The 24,855-nt window shown below is 46.3% G+C and overlaps 1 protein-coding gene across 1 annotated transcript in view; it reads right to left on the reverse strand.

Annotated features, from left to right (window-relative positions):
• The window catches only part of Clmp (CXADR like cell adhesion molecule), a 106,952-nt gene that overhangs the window by 13,602 nt on the left and 68,495 nt on the right, over positions 1-24,855 (reverse strand). Inside the window, exons 2-4 of the mRNA XM_075966284.1 lie at positions 13,627-13,784; positions 1,026-1,227; positions 69-236 (exon numbers count right to left, since the gene is read on the reverse strand). Coding sequence (XP_075822399.1) covers positions 69-236; positions 1,026-1,227; positions 13,627-13,784 — 528 coding nt within the window. The remainder of the gene's footprint in view (positions 1-68; positions 237-1,025; positions 1,228-13,626; positions 13,785-24,855) is intronic.

The raw sequence follows: 24,855 nt of genomic DNA on the forward strand, positions 1-24,855 counted from the left end.
GCAGATTTGGAAGTCATGGCCACTGTATTATATTTTTGGCCCTGAGGACGGACAGGAAGATGACTTACCGATTCTAGATCTGGGCGGCAGGTGTTCATCCTCTCCCTCCTTCTCCCTGATCCGCTGCCAGTAATACACAATGGGCTTCGTGCCCGACGCCGACTCACACTGCAGCGTCAGGTCGCTACCCTCCGTCAGCTCTCCTTCCAGCTCACACTTGGGCTTGGATGGTTTCACTGGTGAAAAAAAAAATTGTTTTAAAAATGTGATCGTTCAGAGGGTCTCCTAATGCCAGAGTCAGTGGAAGAACTACACCCCGAGAGGCTGTTTATTTAGCCATCCATTTTGCCAACTTTTGTTTGGTTTCCCTTCCTAAAGCCCAGTCGCCCTCTCCCTTGGTCCCTCTCCCGGGCATTCCTTAGCTGCTACCAGCAGCTGCGGAACCTGCAGTGCCTCAGAAAGCCCCATGCCATGTTTCAAAAACCAAACGCTGTTATTTACCTGGGATTTTAGGAAAGCTAAATATAATTCTAACTTATATTGGAACAAGGATAGAAGATCAGTAGTTTGGAAGTAATTATTTAAATAGTCAAAGGAAATTATCCAAATATTAGAGGGTGCTTAAATTTTATAATGAGCTACTCGGGGAAAATCATAACTATGGGTCATCAAGGCGGCTCAGTGGGTGAAAGCACTTGCTCTGCGAGCCTGGAGTCCTGAGTTCAGTCCCCAGAACCAACAACGGAAAGAGGGAAGTGAGTCCTGAAAGTTGTCCTCTGACCTTCGCATGGAAGCTATAGCACACACATGCACACACACATACACACACACACACACACACACACACACACACACACACACACACTTATAATTATGTTTTCTTTGTGGGAACTGGACCCTGCTGATGTCTAAATGTGCTCTGTAAGAATTAAAGAGGTGATTTTATTACCATCTGCAGCTGGCTATGCCCTCCCACCCCCGATACCTCATAATTTGTAGGCATTTATCTTGGAGTCCTTCCTTACCTAGGACTTTTAGGATGACGTGGCTCCAAACATAGCGTCCTGAGTTCTTCACCTTGCAGGTGTATCGGCCTTCATCACTCGGCTTGAGAGGCTCGATCTGCAGAGAGGCATCTCCTGCCAGGAAGTTGGAAGCAAAGGCCACTCGGCCCTTCTGTTCCTCAGTCAAGTTATTGTAGACATGGCGACTGGAGTAAGTGATAACCTGGAGAGACAGACAGAGGCCGAGTCAAGGGGACTCTTCACCTTCTCCTGCTGTCAAGATGAGGAAAGGGTCAGGTGCGCCAGTGCATAGCTAGTAACCCAGCACTGGGGAGCCTGAGGAAACAGGATCACAGGTTCCGGAACAGGCCAGCCTGGGCTACAAAACAAAATCCTGTCCAGAGAGAGAGTGAGGGAGGGAGTGAAGGAGAGAGAGAAGGAGAGGAAGAGGAGGAGAGGAAGAAAGGGGCTATTCCCATTGACACAAAGCGGGCAAGTTTGGGCTGATTCTAAAGATCCAAGAGATTATTAGAAACTAACTATAATATATTTGCTTGGTCTTTGCTGTTCCTTCCAAAAATAATATTTTATATTTACCTGTGTACTATTAATTAATTATTTCAGGCAGAGTTTCCCTGTGGTAGACCTCGCTAGCCTGGAGCTCACTATGTAGACCAGTCTAGTTTCAGACTCATAGAGATCCATCTGCCTCTGCCTCAAGAGTGCTGGGGCCAAAGGTGTGCACCACTACACCTGGCCTGTGCAGCTTTTATTTATAAAGTACTAACTGCTTCCTTAAGTACTCGGAACTGCTCCATTTTGAGTTGCTTGAATGTGTGTCAGCTACACACACCCTGAGCATAGTGTTTCTGCAGGGGCTCACAGTAGGTGACACCAGTCGTTGTCTCTGAGAAGAACTGAGGAGAAAGGACAAGGATGAGGCCAAAGCACACCCTTCCCAACTATAACCTTTTCTGTTGTCTGCATTTTCCTGCCACTTGAATGTGATCTCTTCAAAAAGTGCACTCATCAAAAAAAAAAAAAGTGCACTCACCATAAACCTTAAAAAAAAATAATACATAACTTCATATGAAAAAAAACAGGATAGTCAAATCCTGTACAATAAAGGAAACTTCTAGAGGCATCACCATCCCTGCACTCAACGACTTAGGCCACCTTTATTTATACTCAAACAGTTTTTCATACCAGGGCTATGCGAACAGCTTTATTTCTGGCTTCTATTTTTGACTTTATGAAATACATCACAAGTTAAGGATACATTGTGAGCATTATGAAAGCCCCCATTGTTCCCCTTTATACTTCCCCAACACACTTTCCCGACCCCTGCATAACCTTATTCTACACACAGAGTACAGCATTTTTGCAGGCTTAACTAAATATCGAGCCAGACACATCCTGCTCTCATAGCACTTACGCCAGCTGGCAGCTACTTGCGGTTACAAAGTCAAGAAATAATAGATATGGGCACAATGCTTGGAGGAAAACAATATGCAAACCCAGATAATACTTTCGGGTCTGCAAGATATGCTTTTATTACGGCTTTTCCAAGAGGGTCCCACGTCTCAATCTCTCTGTAAAAGCAGACATTGACTAAGGATTCTTTCTCCCGTCTCACTATGCCATTCTTCTCCCACCAATATAAGCTCCCGTGTATGGTAAAGAGGGATCTATCCACCCCACATTTTACATTGCACGATTCCCATCAGAATGTACTAGGTCCTATCATTGCTTCTCTATGCTTGGTACCCAGGGAACTTACTCCAACAGTTGGCACTGTGCGCGTTCCTGAGCCTTTCTCCCAGTTCTGGGTCTGCATGCCTTATCTCCTCTCCAGACGTGTGAGACATGGTTAATGTCCCAAGTGTTGCCTTCTCGTATGTACATAACTATCTCTATTGAGTCAGAAAAGTTCCCAGGATCGGGCGTTGTAGTTGGTAACTCCAGATAAGAGATTTAAGAAACATTTAGCCCCCTGTTGAATCTAAGGGGGAAAATATCTGAGAAAGGGCAGACTTTCCAGGGGAAATTACAGCTCTTGCATGTGTGACTGACAAAGAAAAACTAAAAACCGCCCAAAGAATCAACAATATAATGAGAGGGAAAACAGGCTGTAAGCTGCACAAGTTTTGGAAATTCCTACGCTGCCCTGTGGACTGCTGGTCCCTGTTATGTGAGACTCCGTTTCCACAGGTGCCTTACCCCAAGGAAACCCGTTAGACAGGTGGTCATACGTTGATCAGAGACTAGGTTGCATGGCTCCCCTCCCCCCGACTGGGTTTATTACTCTCCTGGTTGAGCTATCTCACCAGTCAGTTCCAGTAACCTGTTTTGTTCTCACAGAACTTGAGAACGCAAGACCAGGAAGATGGTTCAGTGGGCAAAGTGGTTTCAGCTCAAGTACCAGGACCTGCGCTCCACCTCAGCCCTCCTGGAATAGCAGGGCATGATGCTGACGACTCCCAATGCTTCCAAAGGATGTGGGTTCAATTCCTGGCACTCACATGGCAGCTCTTAACTATTTGTAACTCTAGTTCCAGGGGATCCGGTACCCTCAGAGAGATACACATGTAGACAAAGCACCAACGTGTATAAAACAAATAAAAATGCATAATTTAAAAATTTAAAAGTTACTTAAAGAAATCATATTTCTCCCACAAAATACCCGAACTGGGCATCTTTGTTTTCCCAGTTAGGGAAAACACATCTTAGATTTCCCTAAGATAACAATCCCCTACTAGTGCAGTCTGCCTGCCTGCCAGCCAATGTAAGACTTTAAGACAATCCTGAAGCCATTTTTGACAATTCTGAATCCTCTCAGCCTTTGTGCCATAGTGCTTCCCCTCCTCCCCTGGGAACCAAGGACCTAACAGCTACACTCGCACGTACTCAGTTCCTGAACAATTACCCATATACGTATGTTTTGGTTCGGTCCCCTGGGAAACGGGGTCAAAATGACCTCTTACCTCATCTGATCTGGCAACAGCTCTCCAGTCAATTATTGGTAATAGCCCTTTCGAATAAGCCAATCAGAATAGTCAAAGAACAACCCCCCTTGCTTCTGTGGCCCCTTTAAAAGTAGACTGTACCAGCTATTCGAGGTCCCTCGGCTTCCCGAATGCTGAGGGACCCTGTCATGACAGAATTAATAAAATCCTCATGCTTTTACATCGGCTGTGGTGTATGAGATGGTCTCTGGGGGCGACTCCTTCTTGGTGTTTGGATGCTAGAGTCCAACACCGGCAGGTCTTTGCTCTTCCCCCAGATCGTCCTTGCCACTTCTGTGCCAGGCTGAAGGAGTTTGCCAAAACCTCAGTCCTCTAACTGCAGCTCTGCCATCCTGTTGGGTTTCGACACCAGCAAACACGGAATGACCGCTTCCCACCAGACATGGAAAAGGCACTCGGATGCGCAAAACCCTTGTTTTTATTTTGATCACGATTGAGTGAGATTAATGAGGAGAGGAACATAAACACAGAATACATTTCCTTGGGTTTGCTCAGAACATAGCAGGAAGGATGTGGCAGAAAAGTCAGTGGTATTTGAATCTGAAAGATAAGCAGGCTAAATAAGGGACGAGAGGCAGAACAGGAGAGCGGTCCAGACCCACAGAACTGATGGCCCTCGGGTAAGCACAGAAGCATATGGGGATCTCCCGGGCGCACATCTGGACACAGCTGTTCCTAGTTGTGTCACCCAAGTTCCTTCACCCAGCCCCAGCCCCACATGCTGCCGCTCTGCCACTCATCAGAGGCTTTCCTGGAAAGAGTTAAAGCTACCAGTGAGACATCCATACGGTTCAGAGGTTAAGAGCACTGATTGCTCTTCCAGAGGTCCTGAGTTCAATTCCCAGCAAGCACATGGTGACTCATAGCCATCTATAGTGAGATCTGGTGCCCTCTTCTGACTTGCTGGCATACATGCAGGCAGAACACTGTATACATAATAAATAAATAAATCTTAAAAAAAATAACTGCAGAGAAGAAAAAAAAACTACAGAGTGTGGTTTGGGCAGTATATGAGGCCACTGGCAGTGGGGCCAGGATTTAATTCTAATGCATGAACTGACTTTGTGGAGCCCACCTTGCTAAGCCTAGGCGTGGGATGGGCGTGGGGTGGGAGGGAGGAGGAGGGTCCCCGTCTCAATGAGGAGATGGAGATGGACTTAGTTGACTTCCCAGGGGCGGCCTCACCCTCTCTGAGGAGTGGATGCGGGGCGGGAGGTGGGGAAGGGGTGAGCTGGGATTGGCATGTAATAAACAAACAAACAAATACATGAAATGAATGAATAAAATGCAGGGGGGGGGGGGAAGAAGACGACATCTTTCTCAGAGCTTCCATGTCAGACATTGCCTAGCACAGAGAAACCAGAGAGGCAGGCAAAGCTCCTACTCTGAAGAGCTAGCTCACGATCTTGGTGAAGAAAAGGAGAGACTACTGAACAATATATCTTATTATATTTGTGTTTATCCAGTACTGTCCTCTCACCTTCACAAACCAGTACTGTGGGGCAGGTGTGGGCAGAGACCTGTAATCCCGGTATCTGAGAGACTGAGGCAAGGTCTAGCAATCCTCCTGCCTCAGCATCCAAATAATTGGGACTATATATAGGTGCACACCACTATATGTGGAGTGAGCTCAGGTCTGGCTTCTTTCCGGCTATGGTGTGTTTCTGACCTTTCTCATTGACGCTACAAAATACTGTCAAGTCAGTCTTATGAATATGAAGCGCACATTTGCTCCTTTGGCTCAAACCTCTAATGGCTCCTTACGCCTTTGAAAGATGACCAGGCTCAGCCTAGGGGTTTCAAAATCACCACCACACTACTCTCCTAATGTCCTTCCCAAAGGGTCCATTTCACACAGCTGAGGACCAGCAGCTTGCTTGGCTTCCCTGTCATCAATATGGGTTGTGCTTCTTGTGTGATCCACCCTGGCCTTTCCTGACTGCGTTGCTCCACTTAGGTAATTTTTCTTTCTCTCTGTCTCCACATAAAGAAGCCTGTTCATTCTTCTCGTGAAACCTTTCCTATGGTGACAGACTGGGAAGGATTCCTACACTCTGCTCTCATCCATGGTATTTCTTTGTACCATTTTTTTAAATTCCTTTTTGGGAATGACGATTAAACCGGGGGCCTTGTGCATGCTGAGCACAAGCTGCCACCGAGCTACACTTCAGTCTTAACCATTTTCCTTTGAGGAACAACTGTGAAAGACTTCGGAAATGGGCAGACAGGTCACTGGATGTACTTTCTATAATGTTGGGCACATCCAGGGAACCCGGTACGGCTCTCTGATCGTGTCCAGCCACGAGCTTTAGCTGGGGACTTACCAGCTCTGCATTCAATAGTCCTACCCTAAAATCATTCTCTGAGTCAGGTGCAGTGATTCATACCCACAACCCCAGCACTTGGGAGCTGAGGTACATGCGTTTGAGGATAGCCTGGGGTACAGCATTACCTGGTCTTTTGTTTTGTTTTGTTTTGTTTTTTGTTTTTCGAGACAGGGTTTCTCTGTGGCTTTGGAGCCTGTCCTGGAACTAGCTCTGTAGACCAGGCTGGTCTCGAACTCACAGAGATCCGCCTGCCTCTGCCTCCCGAATGCTGGGATTAGAGGCGTGCGCAACCACCGCCCAGCATAAAGAAAAGAAATGTTACTGTTGCCCTCCAACTCATGACTCTCCTGCCTCAGACTCAAAAGCCCTGGGTGCTGCCAACACCTGGCTCCGATGTTGCTTGATTCTGGTGTCCTTGGCAATGATCATGACCCTTCTCCTTCAGAAGTGCCTCTCTTCTTATTTTTGCTCAAGAAACATTCACGTAGGCTGCCTTTTGTGTATAGCCTTTCCTGTCCCTGGTTAGTACAGTACCCCTGCAACATTTTTTTTTTTAAAGACAAGGTTTCACTATGCATTCCTGTCTATCCTGGATCAGATTCACCTGCTTCAGCCTCCTGGGTGCTGGGATGAAAAGTGAGCACTACCATACTTGGCTAATTGGATTTATTGTGTGTGTGAATGTGCCTGTGTATAGGTGTGCACGCACATGCACACATGATTTGTAGGCACACAAACGGGCGTGTATAGAGGTCAGAGAACAATCCGTAGGAGCAGATTCTCTCTTTCCACCAAGTCGGTCCCTGGGATCAGACTCAGGTCAGCAGGCTTGGCAGCCATTGCCTTTTCCCGCTGAGTCATCCGGCCAGCCTGATTATCTTAATTGTAGAAAAAGGAAGTGATGAGAGTAAACTGTACATCGTCGTCTGACAGAGCAATGAAAGTTGATCCAACCCTTCTGCAAATAAACAAAAGAAGTAAATGAATGAATTACAGCTATCGCGAGGCTGTGTTTAGGGAGGTCCTGGAGGACCTGGGTCAACTTGTTACAACTTGTGTGGACTGGATGAATCCGCCACACAGTCTGGCAGCTCCTCGGCTGCCCTGTGGCCTGTGAAGCAATTGCAAAATTGCTTGTCTGTTTCATTTGTATTTATTTATTTGTGTATTTGTGAACGCCAAGGCACGTGAGTGGAGGCCAGAAGGCTGCTTGTGGGAATGAGTTCTCTCCTTTCACCACATGACTGAACTCAGGTCGCCAACCTTTACCTTTACCCTCTCAGCCATTTCGGCACCTGGTTTCTGTTGTTTTCCATCAAAGATTTTCTTGCTCAAAGACAAAGGGGAGAGGAAACGTTGATGTGTAAGAGGTTACCATGGGAACTGGATAAATTCTGTTTTAATTTCTTTTTTTTTCTTCCTTTTTTTTTTTTTTAAATCTGCATTGGTGTTTTTGCCATGGGTGTCAGGTCCCCTACAACTGGAGTTACAGACAGTTGTGAGCTGCCATGTGGGTGCTGGGAATCGAACCCGGGTCATCTGTAAGTACAGTTAGTGCTTTTAACCCCCGAGCCATCTCTCCATCCCCCATTTTGATGTCTTTAATCTGAGGAGAACATAGAGAAAAATTCTGCTGTATGCTGCCGACTGACTTTTGGGAGGGGATGGTCAATCTCCCTTTTGAAGTTTATCCAACCTTAGGACAAAGGAAAAAAAGTGCTTGAATCCTTTGGCAATACTACCAAGACTGAGATCCACGAGTTCCTGGGACTGCCTACTCATCCCCAGATGTTCCCTGCCTGTTCTGAGCATCCCAGACAAAAGAGAGAAAAACATTTCTCAAGTTGAAATGCAAAGCTAAACTTGTGATTTGCGTCACTGCTTAGCCCACTTAGCACACCCGTCTATTTCAGCCGTTCCCGGCTCTTCCCCGCCTCCCTCAGCCCCGCTCTCTTAAGCTAAAAGTCCTGGCAGCTGTGCCCACTATTTCTTTCTTAGCTCTATCTTGAGATTCCTAAGTACATGTGACTGTGGTTTAAACGATTGTAAACTGGGTGCGGCCGTGAATGCCTGCAGTCTCTGACTTCAGGAGCATGAGGGGGTAGGAATGGGAATTTAAAGCCAGTCTGGGACAGACAAGTGAGATTAAAAAAAAATGTTTTTAAATTTTTCTTTGCGTGTGTGTGCTTGTGTCTGTGCATGTGTGTGTGTGTTTGTGAACTTGCTAAAGCACGACTCAAGGGGAAGAGGAGAAGCATGAGGAGGAGGTGGGGGAAGGGAAGCCTTCATTGGATAGCATGAAATTGTGCTTGCTTGTACTTGAGGTTCTCTTAAATTAGTGTACCTGTGTCCGCGTGGTTGCCTTAAAAATGAAACATGTCCCTATAACTCTTAAAATCTTTCTATAACTCCATGACGTTATTATAGGAACAGTTTTAAAGTCCCTAGTACGGCTGGGAGATCCTCCACGCAGTCCCACCAGGCTCACTTCTTTAACTCCGCCACTTTCGCCACCGTTTGGGAGTTCCCAGCCTGGGAGCCTGTGCTGCTATGTTTTCTTTAGGAATGTTTGGAGACCTCGACCAGAGCTGCATGTTGTGATCTGTGCCCGTATTTCTAGCACTAGGGGGCTGCGGAAAGGGGGTTTCAAATCTAAGGCCAGCTTGAGCGATGGAGACGCTATCTTAAAAACATTGGGTGGTGTGGTATTGAATACCTGTGATCTCAGCATTTTTTTTTAAATTGGGTTATCTAGTGTTTCACCTGCACGTATGCCTGCAGGCCAGAAGAGGGCATCAGATGTGCCCTGGAAATTGCTGGGAATTGAACTCAGGACCTCTGGAAAAGCAGCCAGTGCTCTGAGCCATCTCTCCAGCCTTGAGCTCAGCATCTTAGAAGCAAGTAGAGCAGGATAATTGCCATGAGTATGAGGACACCTGGGCTGTAGAGCAAGACTCTGGCTCAAAAAAGCAAACACAAGTTTTACATCACCTTCCTTCCTTCCTTCCTTCCTTCCTTCCTTCCTTCCTTCCTTCCTTCCTTCCTTCCTTCCTTCCTTCCTCTTTCCTTTTCTTTCTTTCTTTCTTTCTTTCTTTCTTTCTTTCTTTCTTTCTTTTTTCTTCTTCTTTTTTTAACAGGAAGCTGTTCTTCCTCCTCCATCAAGCCTTGGGGGATGGCGGGGAGCTTCTGACTTTATGTAACAATCCTCTTAGTTTCACTTAACTCTGTAGTTTCACTTTCTGGAGTTTCATTACCTGCAGACAATCACTGTCCAAAAACATTGACTGAAAGTTCCAGAAATAGCTAGGTGGTAGTGGCGCACGCCTATAATCCTAGCACTTGGGAGGTAGAGGCAGGCGGATCTGTGAGTTGGGGGACAGCCAGGGCTACATAGAGAAACCCTGTCTCGAAAAACAAAAACAAACAAATAAATCACAGAAATAAACAATATGTACGTTTTAAATCGTGCGCAGGATTCTGAGGACTGTGAGGAAGTTTTTGCAGTCCTGCCCCAGCCTGCCTGAGCTGTGACTGCCCCTTTACCCAGCCTCTCCATGCTGTCTAGGTGACCCTCTCCTCTGTCACCTCGCAGCAGGCTGTTCTTAGGTAGCTGTCCGGCTGTTGTAGTACTTAAAAATTTGAATACGTTGAAGAGAAGACTTAAAGCCTCCCTTCGGTGAAAAGGTGAAAAGTCTTGCCTCTATAAAGCAAAACAAACAAAACACCATGCTGAAATGGCTATAGTTTCTGGGAAGACTTTGCTTGTTCATTGAGACAGGGTGTCTGTAGCCAAGACTGTAGTGCTCCTACTGTTTATACAGATACCGATTACCTTGAACTTCTGATCTTCCCATTCCCACCTCACGAGAGCGAGAATTACATGTGTGCACTCCCACCTCCAGTTTACTGATGCTGTGGGTTGAACCTGGGCCTTGGTGCATTCTGGGTAAGGGCTTCATCAAGTGCATTACCTCCCCAGCTTTTTCCCCCTGTTTTCCTTTCAAAGTATTGAACGTCTTTTCCCAGAAGCCCCCAGGAGGCAGTGATATGATGACCTCTTCACAGCTACATCCTGGCACCTAGAATGGCATAGAGCACATGCTAAATAAATCTGTGGGTCTTAATGACAGAAGAAATGACTATTCTTAGATCGTCGGCTGAAGGGAAGTTAGGAAAGTGGGACAGCAGAAAGCCAGGTGAGTGGTGGTTTTAAACCTACGCTCACTGCCTCACCCGCACGGTTGTTTGACCAAATAAGTCAGCAGCTGGGTTTTTTTTTCCCCTTTACTGCAAATGAAAACATTCGGGCAACAGTCAGACGTGTGGGTTGTTAAAGAGGTGTTCTGTGTGAGTGGCGATAAACCCACAAGCACCCACAAGAGAGAAACTAGCCAGCAATATCCTCTTAAGGATGGCGGCAGCATCTTCTCCACTGGGATCATAATGAGGGCTGTAGGGATGACTGCCGCCAGGTCGTGAGCTGGGGAGAGAGATCAGCTCAGCTCGGCCTCAGTGGATAAGTGAGGCCTTGCATCGCTAAGGAACATCAGAGGCAAGCGTTTCTGTCTCTGTTGGCTCGAGAGGATTTTTGGTGAAGGTTGGCCAGTTGATTCAGTATCGCAGATGGGGAGATACCGAGCGCGAGGTTCATCAAACTGACTTGGCAGGAGCCTCACACAAGACAGACTGCAGGACAGCCCCAGATCACTTAGGACTTGGGAGTCGGACTCAAGTCTGGTCAGAGGAGAGTCTTTCTTAGGGCTGTTATTCTTTGGCTTTTATTCCAGGAACTCCCATTTGCTCCGTTCAGAGCTGAGAATAGCCTGTGTATGACCCACCAAGACATTCTCAGAGTAAACACAGTCAGGTTAAGGTGACCTTGCTCTGCAGAGAACAGGTCGTCTTTGGAGGACGCGCTGTGAGGACAAGATGACAAGCAGGATCACACAACAAGGTGATGCAGGCAGCTGTGTAAGCAGGATAAACTCCAGTGTGATCCTGAGAGGTATTTTAGTGGGAGCCTTAGCTTCTCCCAGCACAAACCCTCCTGTGAAATCAGTAATAGGGACATTCGGAGGAAAGGACTAACTTTCTTTTTCTTTTTCTTTTTTTAAATCAGAGAAAGAAGCAAAGCTACATTAAAAAGAAGGCAAATTTAAAAGACTCCCCAAGTCATAGATTTAAAAAAAAAAAGTCATGGAACTGGAGAGATGGCTCAGTGGTTGAGAGCACTGGCTGCTCTCCCAAAGGGCCCTGGTTCAATTCCCAGCAACCATATGGCAGCTCACAACTGTCTGTAGCTCCAGTTCCAGTCGAACTGACACCTTCGCATAGACACACAAGACACGTTTTTTAAAAAATCATAAAAATCTTATTTCACATAAGATGCAAGGCATTCTAGTAATCATAAATAGGATTATGCTAGACCATTTTGCCCAACCCTAGGAAAAAGGGATAGGAATATATTTAAGGTAAGATAGGTCCCACTTTGATATTCAATAGCTAGGTATATTAAATGCATACTGAGTTTGTGACATTTCCTATTGGTTTATGAAAATGTAACCTTATCCAAAGTTGACTAGAATTTCTTTTTCTTTTTTCTTTTGTTTTTCAAGACAGGAATTCTTTTTTTAAAAAATATTTATTTATTTATTATGTATACAATGTTCTGTCTGTGTGTATGCCTGCAGGCCAGAAGAGGGCACCAGACCTCATTACAGATGGTTGTAAGCCACCATGTGGTTGCTGGGAATTGAACTCAGGACCTTTGGAAGAGCAGGCAATGCTCTTAACCGCTGAGCCATCTCTCCAGACCCTCTTTTTCTTTTTTTAAAAAAGTATTTATTTATTATATATGCAATGTTCTCCCTGCATGCCTGTCTACACTCCAGAAGAGGGCATCAGATCTCATTCTAGATGGTTGTGAGCCACCATGTATTTGCTGGGAATTGAACTCATGACCTCTGGAAGAGCAGCCAGTGCTCTTAACCACTGAGCCATCTCTCCAGCCCCATTGAATAGCATTTCTGCTTATGGAGAAATTTGCCCGATGGGATGAAGGACATACTTCCTCATTTGCATAGTAAGTTCTAAAGACAGAGAGAGGTTCAGCAGAGTGGAGTTGACCTCAGACGCACAGCGAGGGCAGACCTTATGAAGGGACATGCCACACACTTCAGACATGCCAATAAATCTTACCATGGTTTCTCGGTCACTAGGGTAGACCATGACAAAAACATAGATGCCCCGTAAACGTGTCTGCAAGAGCTGGTAATAATAGAACAGAACACATTCTAGATTTTAACATTCAGCAACACACCGCCAACTTCTGTGTCTGACTGGTGTTTCTAAGGAATTAGGTTTCTTATCCATTCATTATTCCCAACCTTCCTCAGTCAGAGTCTGAGGAAAAGATGAGTCTTTGAATAGAAACGGCTGTGAGCTGCTGTGTGGATGAGAACAGTGAATGTGGAGACCCTGGCTGCAGGCCGCCGAGGCAGAAAGGATGGTCACTGTAGCTGGCTCAGTCATAGTCGGGCAGGGCAGGGCATCCTCAGGAGGCTGAGCACTGCTGCGCTTGTCCACACTGCCGGAAGCATGGGACACCAAAGCCCATCATGGTTCTACCTACATCGAGTGTGGAAGTCCCAAGCCTGTTTCTTCCTTCTTTGACTCAGAGCCAGCAGTTGCCTCGTGGACGAGTCACATCTGTGAACAGCACTGAACTGTCATTCATGTCCGGTATGTGTCCCTCTGTGTTACGTGTTCTTTGTCATAGTCTGTGATCTTTAGAACCTGGAAGTCATGACTACGTAAAGCCAGAACCTGGGCAGGTGATGATGGTTTCAGAGAAGCAGGAGGAAGAGAGTTCTGGGCTTGGAGTTCTACCTACTAGGTTGGGTAACAGGCTACTTCGTCTTAGACCCCTTCTTAGTCAAAGATGCTAAGAGCGCAGACTCCCTTCCCCAGTGCCAGGTGGCTGTGAGCTAGTTCTGCCCAACCCAAAGACTCTCACACTCTCACAACCCAAATACCCTTCTATTTTCCTGTCCTTTTGCAGACACAGTTTTACTATGTAGCCCAGGCTAGCTTCAAGCTGGAGTTGTTCTTGCCTGCGCCTCCTGAGTGCTTTGGTTATAGGTGTGTGCCATCCTGGTCATTTTCTGTAGCTTTGCATGTGAAATCATTCAGGCTATCGTTAGATGGGAAAGGTTTGAAAGCAAATGCGAGGGCGGGGAGGAGAGCAGCTCTAGCGAGGAGAGTACTTACCACTTTTTGGTTCCCTTCATTATCCGTGAGCAGCCATTCAATGTCCAGGGTGTCTTTCTCTGGAAGCCCCAGCTGATGGTGACAGGGCAAGGTAACCTTTTCCTCTGCCACTCTCTTGATCTCAGTGTGAGTTCCCAACGTTCCAACATAATAGGATACTGGAAAGAGGAAAAACCTCTAATGAGCAACGCAGACGCTGGATGATAGCACGTACGAGTCAGAGATCACAACGATAAGCCATGCGAGCTCCCGTGAGCAAGAAAGGGGCAAGCCAAGGCGTTGGAGAGCCTAGGCTGGAAGTATTAGAAGTCTTTTGCTGCCCCTGGCTCCTCCCAAGAGCAGAACCAAAGCGGCTTTAGAGTCCCTGGACTTTACCCTATTGGTGCCTATCGTCTTTCCTTGTTATGGTGTTAGTTAGTTGTGGTTTATTGGTTTTTAATAATTTGTTTTTATTTCATGTGCGTTCATATTTGCCTGAATGTATGTCTGTGTGAAGGTGTTGGATCCCCTGAAACTGGAGTTACAGACATTGTGATCTACCATGTGGTTGCTAGGAATTGAACCTGGTCCTGCAGAAGAGCACCCAGTTCTCTTAACTGCTGTGCCATCTCTTTAGCCTCTGAAGTTTTTTCTCCTCTCTCTCTCTCTCTCTCTCTCTCTCTCTCTCTCTCTCTCTCTCTCTTTCTTTCATGAAAGGGTTTCATACTGTAGCTCAGGCTGACTGTGAGTGTACTATCCAGCCCAGGTTAAGCTCAAACTCATGGCAACCCTCCTGCCTCACTAACTACCATGGTAAGTTCCCCTTCCTAGTTTTGCTGTTGTTTGCTTTTTAAAATCAGTTATAAGATCATTGCTGGGCCTGGTGGTATAGGTTTATAATCCTAGAAAATTTGAGTGGGTAAAGCAAAAGGATTAAAGGTTCAAGTTCAATTTAGGTTACAGAGGGAGTTAAAGGCCAACCTGGGCAATTTAGTGAGGCCCTGTCTCTGAATAAACATTGAAGATTGAGTCAGGCGTGGTGACTCATGCTTTTAGTCCCAAAACTTGGGAAGCAGAGGCTGGCAGACCTCTGTGGGTTCAAGGCCAGCCTGGTCTACAGAGTAAGTTCCTGGACAGCTAAGGCTACACAGTGAGACCCTGTCTTGAAAATACCAAATATAAAAAGAGCGAAGAGAGACTTGTGGATATTTGTGGATATAGCTCAGTGGTAGGTGTTTGCTTATTACACGAGAGGTCCCAGGTTCAGTCTCCAGTACCTTGGCAAACAACATAAAACAAAAATGAACGATATAAGTCTATGTCTTGATCTGTCTTTTCCTAGCAGGAAAAGACATCGTTCTGGAAGGATGGTACTCATGGGAGCCCTGTGTTGAGCTACAGGCAACTTTTGTTTCTGAAGTTACATTTAAGAGGGAGAGAACCTTCCAGCTTCTTATTTTTCATCAAGAACCTTCTTATTTTTCACATGAACTGCTCTAACCCCAGAGTGATTTTTGTTTTCCAGAGGCACGCATTTAGGTGGACAAAAAGATGACAAACGCCATTGTAATAAAAAGGGAACTTATTCCTAATAGAAGGATTATACAAAAGTAGAGAAGAGAAATTATGGGCAACTGATTATAGTAAGGGCTTTGTAAATATGAGAAACCCTGTATGCAAGTCATCTGTCTAGTACAGTGTTTAGCACTTGGTGAGTGAAAGGCTACTGCTGTGATTGCTAAGCGCCTCACTGGTCATGCTGACACACATCTGGAATCCCAGCTGCTCAGGGGCTAAGGCTAGAAGATCACTTGAACTTGGACATGACAGTGAGACCCTGCCTTTAAAATAAAGAAAACAAGGACTGAGGATAGTGAACTGTGCCTGAAATCCTAGCACGTGGAGGCTAAACAGAAGAATCAAAAGTTTGGGGCTACATGGGTTAAAAAAAATCGTTAAGAATGGGTAGTGGTGGTGCACACCTTTAATCCCAGCATGCAGGAAGCAGAGACAGGAGGATCTCTATGAGTTCAAGCCCAGCCTGGTCTACAGAGCGAATTCCAGAGCTATAGGGAAACTCTGTCTAGAGAAAAAAAAATGAAGAGAAAAGAAAAACTTTCAGAACATGGGACTAGGCAGCAGGTCTAGTGTCAGGAGCCGTTTTCCCCCCAAAATTATTACAGGAACCATCGCCCTGGGGAGTCTGCAGAGAACCCCACACCCCCAATTTTATTAAGAACCGTTCTATTGACAGAGCCTACCCCACACCCAATTAGCTGTTAATAGAGAGCTATCTGTTAGCGGAACCCGCCCCACATTCCAAGCTATCTAGGGAACTAGGTGTGTCAACTCGTGACTTCCTGCCTACGTGACCGGCAAGAGTTCAGGCCCCTGTGGCCCCCCCCCCCCCCCAATTCCTTATCCTATATAAGCTGTAACCCTGTCTCTAATAAACGGAGGCTCTGACAAACCTAGCATGGCCTCCTTCCTCTCTCTCGCCCATTATCTTCCAGATAGTACCTCTCCGGGACCCTGGAATTACTGAACTGCCAGGCGGGTTACAATTCCTAGACTGAGTAACCCACCCAAGGCGGTTTACAGTCTAGCAATGAAGAGCATTGGCTGTTCTTCCAGAGGACCTGAGCTCAGTTCCCAAGCCCCATGTCAGGCAGCTCCCAACCCAACATCTGTTTCTTGCCATTTTCTATCATGTGTACCCCCAAGCATCAAGTGCTCTTGGAACAAGTGTGGTGTCAAGTGGAAGACTGAGAGGAAACCCACATGCTACACTTGTATCTGAACAAACTGACGTCTTGCCCAGCTTCTGCGGCACAATCAGTTTAGAAATAATACTTTCAGTTTCCTTTTACTGCGTATGTGAGAAAGGTTTTCTGTAAACCGACATGTTTTTGCTTTTGGTTTTGCATTGTAGGTTTGAACACATGGCAGATAGTAGTCAAGCCTATTTTACTGAGGAGCAGACTAAGGCATAGGGAAGAAGAATCCGGCTATGAGGTCCTGATAATCAACTCACTTGAGCAGAAGTTCTCTGTTGCCTAATCCACAGTCCCCCAGTTTCCATACGGCAGCCCCCAGGAAAACTGAGAAACTGGCCTGTCTGCATTTAACCGAGATGAGCTTAGAGGAGGAATCATTAGCTTTTGTCTCTTCTGAAACCGGCACAGTGGTCACACAAAGCTAGAGAACAGCACCCAAGTGCACCCAGTAGGCCTTTGCTATACGCGGAGTAAATCAACGCAAAGGATTGGCTGTGAGACTTGCCGAAAGAGGCCACTAGAGGGAAACCGAGGCTCAGATTTGGCAGATGTCCCCAGAGGACCGGAACGCGGTGTGGGTGGTGTGCTCTGACAGAAGTCTAGCTTCTATTTATAACACACCCAGAATTAAACAGAGCAGCACCGGGAGGGTGTCTCTGTGAATACAAATGACTTGAGCAAGGCAGGGAGCATCAATCGGAGCCTGCGAATCTGCTCTGATCCTTGAACCTCCGCCCCTCCGACTCCAAGATGCCACCAGAATCTCTGCGGAGTTCTGTGACCCTTTTGTTTTCTCAAGATAATAATTATTACCATATGTTGATTCTACAGCCTGGGCTGGCAGGGGCCTTGGTAGTATTTGTGGGAGTTGCTTGCCATGTGCCTGCCATCTGCTGGGTGGGAGGGAAAGGGCAGTCCAGCCACCCTATGGCTGGTTTAGTCTAGGAGTCCCTGGGCAACACGAATTTTTTTGGGCGGGGATCCTTACAGATGGTAAAGTTTAAGAAGAAACTACAGCCTAGCTAAGCTAGTGAGAAACAGGGGTGCGGGGAAGGGGAGACTTTCCGACATTTTGCCGTAGCATTGTCTGTGGGAAGAGGTGTTGGAAGGGGACTTTGGAAAGAAAAACTTTCTATGTTTAAGCAAAATGCTTTCCCGGAGCCGTGGGCTTTCCCCAGTGGGGTTTTTTACAGGCAGTCCCCACACTTAACCGGTGCTAGGGGAATTAACCTTTCTGCCCTAGAGTTACCAGCAGGCCCCTCGTCCTGGGACAGGCAGAGGAGCTGCCCTGGAAACAGCTCCCTCCACTCCTCTGTAGTGAGGAAGGGGCTACCTCTTAGAGGAGCCTAAATTTTGCTTTTTAAAACCTTGAGTTTCATTAGATTCTCTTGATTATTCCAGACCACCTTCAAAAAGACCAGACAAGAGAAAACTTTCACAAAAACCATATTCTTTCTCTCTCTCTCTCTCTCTCTCTCTCTCTCTCTCTCTCTCTCTCTCTCTTATAGTTTATTGAGTATACCACATAAGACATAATGGACTGACCAGTGACTCCAACGTCCTTTTTCTCAACAGGGCTTTCCACTTGTCCTGTGCTGGTGCGTACAGGCTCCCCACATGTCCCCAGGTTCTGGGTGATGAGCTACAGAAATGATTACTGAATGTATAGTCACAGTAGGCTCCAGGAAAACCACAGAGCTTGGTGTAGGGGTTTGGATCTGAGTTATTTATCAGCCTGTGTAGGTCAGAGTTTACAAAATTAGAGCGCCACAATAGATTACTTATCCCATGACAGGTATCAAAGTCTGTGCGCGCACACTGTGTAGCGTACAGTGGAGTGCCCTCTAGTGGTGACAGTAGTGTAGACGCCCTTCCTTCAATTGAATGATATTTCTTTTCTCAATGATTCTGGGACATTTAGCATTCACTAAACCTGAGCAGGAGGAGCTTTCCCATATTTTTTTCTTTACCCAGGATGCGTGAGTAAGCCTCAGGAGACTAAAACCATCACGAATAGTTAGAAAAGGAAAAGGAAGGGCCGTTCCAGCACTTGCAAGCCTGAGACAAAAGAAACACTGGTACTGTGACTTTAAAGTTAGTCTGGGCTGCAGTGGCCTATCCTGTCTAAAAACAAGACAGTAAAAATAAAACGGACTTCAGGAACCTTCTCATCAACCTCTCATTGCACAGACCAAGACTTAAGACTCAGTGACTCAAGCCAAGCTTGTAGGGTTCTATACGGTGAGGGTTGTGTGTGTGGACTCGCGCGAGTGAGACATCCAGACTTTTCTGGAACACTCCTGAGGCACCATGATGCCTTGGCAGGAGTGAGCTTTGGGATCACACCTGGATTCAGAGAGTCCCTGGCCTCCCTCAGCCTTCTCTGCCCTGTGAAAGGAAGATGAACACCAACATCAAAGGGTGTTGGGAGGATTGTACATGGCTGGTGTCAAGGATCTCACAGAGCACACACTCAGCAAAGGTTGTTATTAATGACTGTCACACTGCACTGTAAAAGACAGAAACAGAACAGCACTGGGGAAGCACAGCAGAATAGTGAGGGCTTTGGGAGGAGATAGGTCTGGGGAGAAGGGTATGGGCATGCCTTAGCTGCAGATGGAGGATCCCAGGGGTAGGGGGTTCCTGGCCTCTTCTGCCAGTCTCCCCAACTGGCAGCCTCACTTCCAGCTAGTGAGGTTCCTCTTCTACCAAGAGAAACATATCGTTCCTCCCCAGCCTAGCACCCAGGCCAGCACAGGACCTATTTATCTTCAGAAGAGAGGAGGAAAAGGGAGGTTGGAGGGATGGCTCAGCAGTTAAGAGCACTGACTTTTTGAACCTAGAGGACCCGGATTCAATTCCCAGCACCCACACGGCAACTAACAACTGTCTGTAACTCCGAGGTCTGACATACTCACACAGACATACATGAAGGCAAACACTAGTGCACATAAAATAAAAGTAAAATTAAAAATTACTGAGAGAGAGGGGGAGGGAGGGAGAGAGAGAGAGAGAGAGAGAGAGAGAGAGAGAGAGAGAGAAAGGCTGCATCAGCTATGAATTGCTAACCACCAGATACATTTCAACGACTTCTCGAATGCGAGCATATTTGGCATTTAGACAAGGCCTAAAGCTAAAGGAATGAGGCTTGAAGTTTGCCAGTGGAATTTCAAACATCTGGAAACTGGGATGATGTCTGGTTAGGATAGTCCCCACACCCCAGAGGGTTTTTATTGCAGGACTCTCTAAGATAGTGGGGTTAGCACAAGGACCAAGCCATAGGCTGTGGTCAGGAGACCGGACACAGGACTCCTCCTCTTCATACCTTAGTCCGAGGGCTGGTTTTAAACAAACAATGGGAAGGAGGGAGGAAGGGAGGGGAGGTGGGGATAAGGGAAAAAATGGCGAGGGGGATAAAAAGAGGAGGAAAGGGGGGCAGAGAGAGGGGAACAGAAGAGGGGGAAGGGAGAGCCCAGCGTTGATTTAAGTGTAACGGGGTAAGCTTTTATTCTGTTTTGTTCCTACAGTGCTGAGTACCTGCTGGGCACATGTTTTACTACAAACCACATCCCCAGCCCTAAGTTTTCTGGATTCAAGATGAAGTCTCCAGCCAGGTATGGCGGTGCACGCCTTTCATCCCAGCACTTGGAGGTAGACACAGGTGGATTGCTGAGTTTGAAGGCAGCCTGGTCTACACAGTGAATTCCAGGCCATCCAAGGCTATATCCATGAGACCATGTCTCAAAAAAGGGGAAAAAAGAAAGAAAAGATGAGGACCGACTGTCCTCTGTGACAGACTGTCTCAATTTGTGGCTTCATGTCCACCCACGCTCAAACCTTCCACTCTTCACTTCCCAAGTGCAGATGGTGCTGGGGATACAAAGGTGTGGGTCTCTTGTCCCCTAAAGTCCTTGGGAGGCGGATGGTTAGTGACTCCTTCAATTAATGGAACAGCTAACTCAGCTCATTCAACTGCCTTCTCCAAAATGAGGCCCAGGACCACACAGTAAGCTAATGCTATCAGTTCTGTTTAGAGAAGAGAAATCCGAGGCCACATAGCGGAAGCCAATCAGTTTATAGGAAGCACTGTGGGGACAGCTCACTTCTGACCACCCCTGTCCCTAAGATCACTGCCTTTACCTTGCAAAATCAGTGGGAAACAGATAATTTCTATTAAATATATACACACCAAGCTAGGCAGACACGTTAATCCAATTGGGTACTCTGGGGGTACATAACTGTCTTTCAGCTGGGATTCTGAGCCAAACATAAGGGGAAATTTAATAGAGACGAGTTGAAAGTTACACCCAGACACAAGTACAGGGGTGCAACCTGGAATCAAACAAGAACTGGATTGGCTACCAGTTGATATGACTGCGGATTAAGTCCAGACTGCACTTATGTAACACGTGCTATGATGTTACAGATGAGGGGCAGTCCCATTGCACTTTCTCTGAGCCGTGTTAGCAAATGAGGCAGGGTGAGGTGCTAAGAGCTGGAAGAGACGGATATAAAAACAAAAACAAAGGATTGCCCTCCGAGGAATGTGACTAGGACCTGATAAAGTTAGAGAAACGTGTATAAAGAATACTTGGCACAGCTATAGGTGAGGGTCAGCGGAGACTAGAGCTCAGGGGTAGGTCCCTTGCCTAGCATGCATAAGGCACTAGGTCTAATCCCCAAAGCAAGAGGGAAAGAGTCTACCAAACAAGTAACAGGGTTTCCTGTGTAGGGAGGCAGGGGCAGCATCTGACGTGTCAGGAGGGCTCCTCGTGTTTTTTGTGTCATTCAGTGTGTGACTTGCTGATCTGTCTGTAGCTCAACCTCCCTCCTGGCTCCAGATCAGCGAGAGACCAGTGACTGAGGTTAATAGACTACAACCTCAGCCACGTGTACACACCTTAGGTGTCACCCGACTCAGCCAGAGTTACAGGAGACGCTTTTGAGGTCTTAGCCTCTAAACTTATCATGGCACCACAGTAAATGAATGTCCACGATCTGTTTTCATTGGAAGTTCAATTGCACTCTATCAGATGCCAGATTTTTTTATGAACCAATACCTTCGGGTATCATTTTTACCATATTCAACCTGATTTTCTATGTCTGTGTGTTCATGGGTTTCAGTGTGTGTGTAGGTCAGAAATCAACTCCCCTCCCCCCACCTCCTGTCTCTCAATGGTCTGGAACTCACCATGCAGGCTAGACTGACTGGTTAAAAAGCCCTCTGGCACTGGGATTACAGTGTGAGCCACTACACCCGTGTTTTCTGCACGGATGTTTTCTGCACAGATGCAAGGGATTGAGCTCAGGTCCTCATGCTTGGGTGGCAGGCACTTTATCCACTGAGCCGTCTCTTCAGCCCCAACATGATCTTTTAAAATAAAAGTTTATCATGTTGTTTATATTTATGAATTTTTCATGTGAGAAAAAGGGCTTCTTTAGATTTAAAAAAAAATCGAGTACATCATAAACCTGTTGCGTATTGTTACTTGGGGCAGAATTATATCCTTCTGGCATTACTGGTTCAACCATAAAACAATGGATTGGGAGATGGAACTTCAATTCTGTAATCACACGTTACCTACACAATCACATGATTCTCTTACAAGAGACGGAACAGCATCTGAGTTTAACACATGGTGGTTGCTGGCCTTTTGTTTTGCAGGGCTGGGGAAGGAACCCAGGGCCTGCCATAGGCTAAGCGAGCACTCTGCCACGGAGCTCCACCCAGACCTGGAGCTAATGTGTTGAGAGACTTGCTGTTGATCATACTGTCTGATAGCAGAATGGGCTGCAGAATAGTACCGTTTTCATTCACATACAGTTATGCAGGGGCTGCAAAGGGGATCCTTATACGTGGATGTTAAACTGAATATTCAAAATGTTTCTTGGAGGGGAGGAAGTAAGGGGAGTGGGGGGAAATGTATAGCTCAATTAAAAACAATAAATAAAATGAAATAAAAAACATTTCTCATTGTGAAGCATTTATTGACTTGATGTATTTATGCCATACAAGTAGGAGATACACAATGTGTGCTACTGTGTGCGGGTGTGTGTCCTCACCATGCTGAGCTCTTACAGTTGACCCAAAGAGGCAAGGGCCTCTTTTGTTTCCTTGTTTCCTTCCCTTCCTCAGCGCACTCTTGGAAAGAATGCAGAACAGGTCTCCAGGGCTATGGCATTCCTTTCTGCTCTGTAGAGGCTTTAATCCACACGGGGGCAGAATTCACTCAGGGGGAATTAACAAATGTCCCACCTTGGTTTCCCCTAACAGAGCTCATAACTGACAAGAGTGTTAGACTCTCCTGGACTTATGCTTGATCTGCACGGTGCAACCTTTGGTGTTCTGTGCTGAAACTACACGCACTTAATATTCAAGGGCCCGTGCAACAAATGGAAACTCCAGAAAAGAGCAGGTTTTTCAGAGAATTTTATCCAGGAACAAGAAACTAACAGTGTTTTAATACTTCAAAACTGAAAAGTTTTATCTCATATTTCTAAGTGTCTTGCCTATAAATATGTTGACGTATCACATGTATGACTGGTGCCCAAAGAGGCCTTAGAAGAGAGTGCTGGGTCCCCTTGAATTAGAGTTACAGCCATTTGTAAGCAACACGGGGGTGCTTAAAGCCAGGTCCTCTGTAAGAGCAGCCAGTGTTCCCACAATGAGCCATATCTCCAACCCCGGTTTTTAATAAATTTTAACACCATAAGGTCAACATTTTACCTTTGCAACTTAAACAGAAGTGTGCTTTGTTTGTCTAAGTCCAAAAACACTTATTTTAGCTGCAGAAGACACTATGAGAAAAAAACAAAACAATTACTCAAATGCTGTGCAATACTGTTACAGGGCAGAAAATAAAACGGATGAGGAGGGAAATTAGTCCCACCAAGCTGAGCAGTGGTGGTGCGGGCCTTTAATCCCAGCACCTGGGAGGCAGATGTGAGTTCAAGGCCAGCCTGATCTTCGGAGTGAGTTCCAGGACAACCAGAGCTACACAGAGAAACCCTGTGTCAAAACACATAGCAACAATATCAAAACCCAACCAACAACAACAACAACAACCACAACCACAACAACAAAACCTACCACCTGTGCCAGCGCCACATGCCTATAATACCGACATCTGGGAGACGGCAGCAGGAGGGTTGCTAAAAATAAAGGCCCGCCCGGCTACAGAGTGAGGGAGAGCCTACCTAAAACAACACAAAAACAGAAGACCAAAGAACTGGCTGGAGAGTCGGCTCGGCTGTCAGGAACACTTGCTGCTTGCTCAACTACCATGCTCAGCATTTGGATCCCAGCACCCACATCAGGTGCTCACCAATGCCTGTATCTCTGGCGCCAAGGGAACTCTTCTGGCCTCTCCAGACACAGGCACACACATCATATATGTGTATTCACACAGACACATGTACATACACATAAATGGTTAGAGATGCAGAGATGTCAGTACTTTAAGGCTCTCTCTGCCTTGAAATTTAGACTGTTCTAGGACAATAATTTACCCTACCTACAAAATCCTGGAATATGGCCGGGCGGTGGTGGCGCACACCTTTAATCCCAGCACTCGGGAGGCAGAGGCAGGCGGATATCTGTGAGTTCGAGGCCAGCCTGGTTCCAGGACAGGAACCAAAAGCTACGGAGAAACCCTGTTTCGAAAAATAAAAAAAAATAAAAATAAAAAAAATCCTGGAATATGCTGGTTATTTGGGATCAAGAACCTCAAACTAGAGCAGGCGTGCAGGTCATCTAAGTCGCCATCGAGGCTTTAGGCCAGTGAGGCAAGCTAGTCTGCATCAAAGATGTGTCAAACTGCTCATATACGACTATTTCTGAGACTATGAACCACAGCAAAAGTGTCCTGAAGTCGTGGAACACATACACATACATCCCTGTCCAGAGTCTGCTGCAATCATGCCTGCGCCAATCCACAGACCAGCGAGAGTGTGTGCGTTTGATTATGAATGACACTTTCAGAGGTCTAGACCTCACGCGGGCTTATTACATCAGCATATCTATTTACAGCCTCTGTCTCACTCCAAGTGCTAAGGCACTTTCTAAATCTAAATCTTTTATTACTGACGGAGGAGATCTGAACAGAAGAGGGGACTTGGAAGTAGGCACTTCTTCAGAGGGTGATAGTGCTTCTTTAGGGACCCATGACAATGAAGAACGGAGAGGATGTTGGTATCTCAAATCCATGGATGCAGGAAAGCCTCCATCCAGTCTCCGTCTTATCACAGCTAGTAAAAAACAGAGGGGGACTGGTTTGAGTTCTACCTCTTCTCCTTCCTCAGTCACTTTCTAGGAAGGGACAGCAGGGGCAGAGGACATAGACAAATGGACCAGCAGAGCAAGCCGTGTTTTCTTTTTTTTTTTCTTTTTTTCGAGACAGGGTTTCTCTGTAGCTTTGGTGCCTGTCCTGGAACTAGCTCTCGTAGACCAGGCTGGTCTCGAACTCACAGAGAT

The sequence above is a fragment of the Microtus pennsylvanicus genome, chromosome 3 (assembly GCF_037038515.1).
Source record: "Microtus pennsylvanicus isolate mMicPen1 chromosome 3, mMicPen1.hap1, whole genome shotgun sequence".
Lineage (NCBI taxonomy): Eukaryota > Metazoa > Chordata > Mammalia > Rodentia > Cricetidae > Microtus > Microtus pennsylvanicus.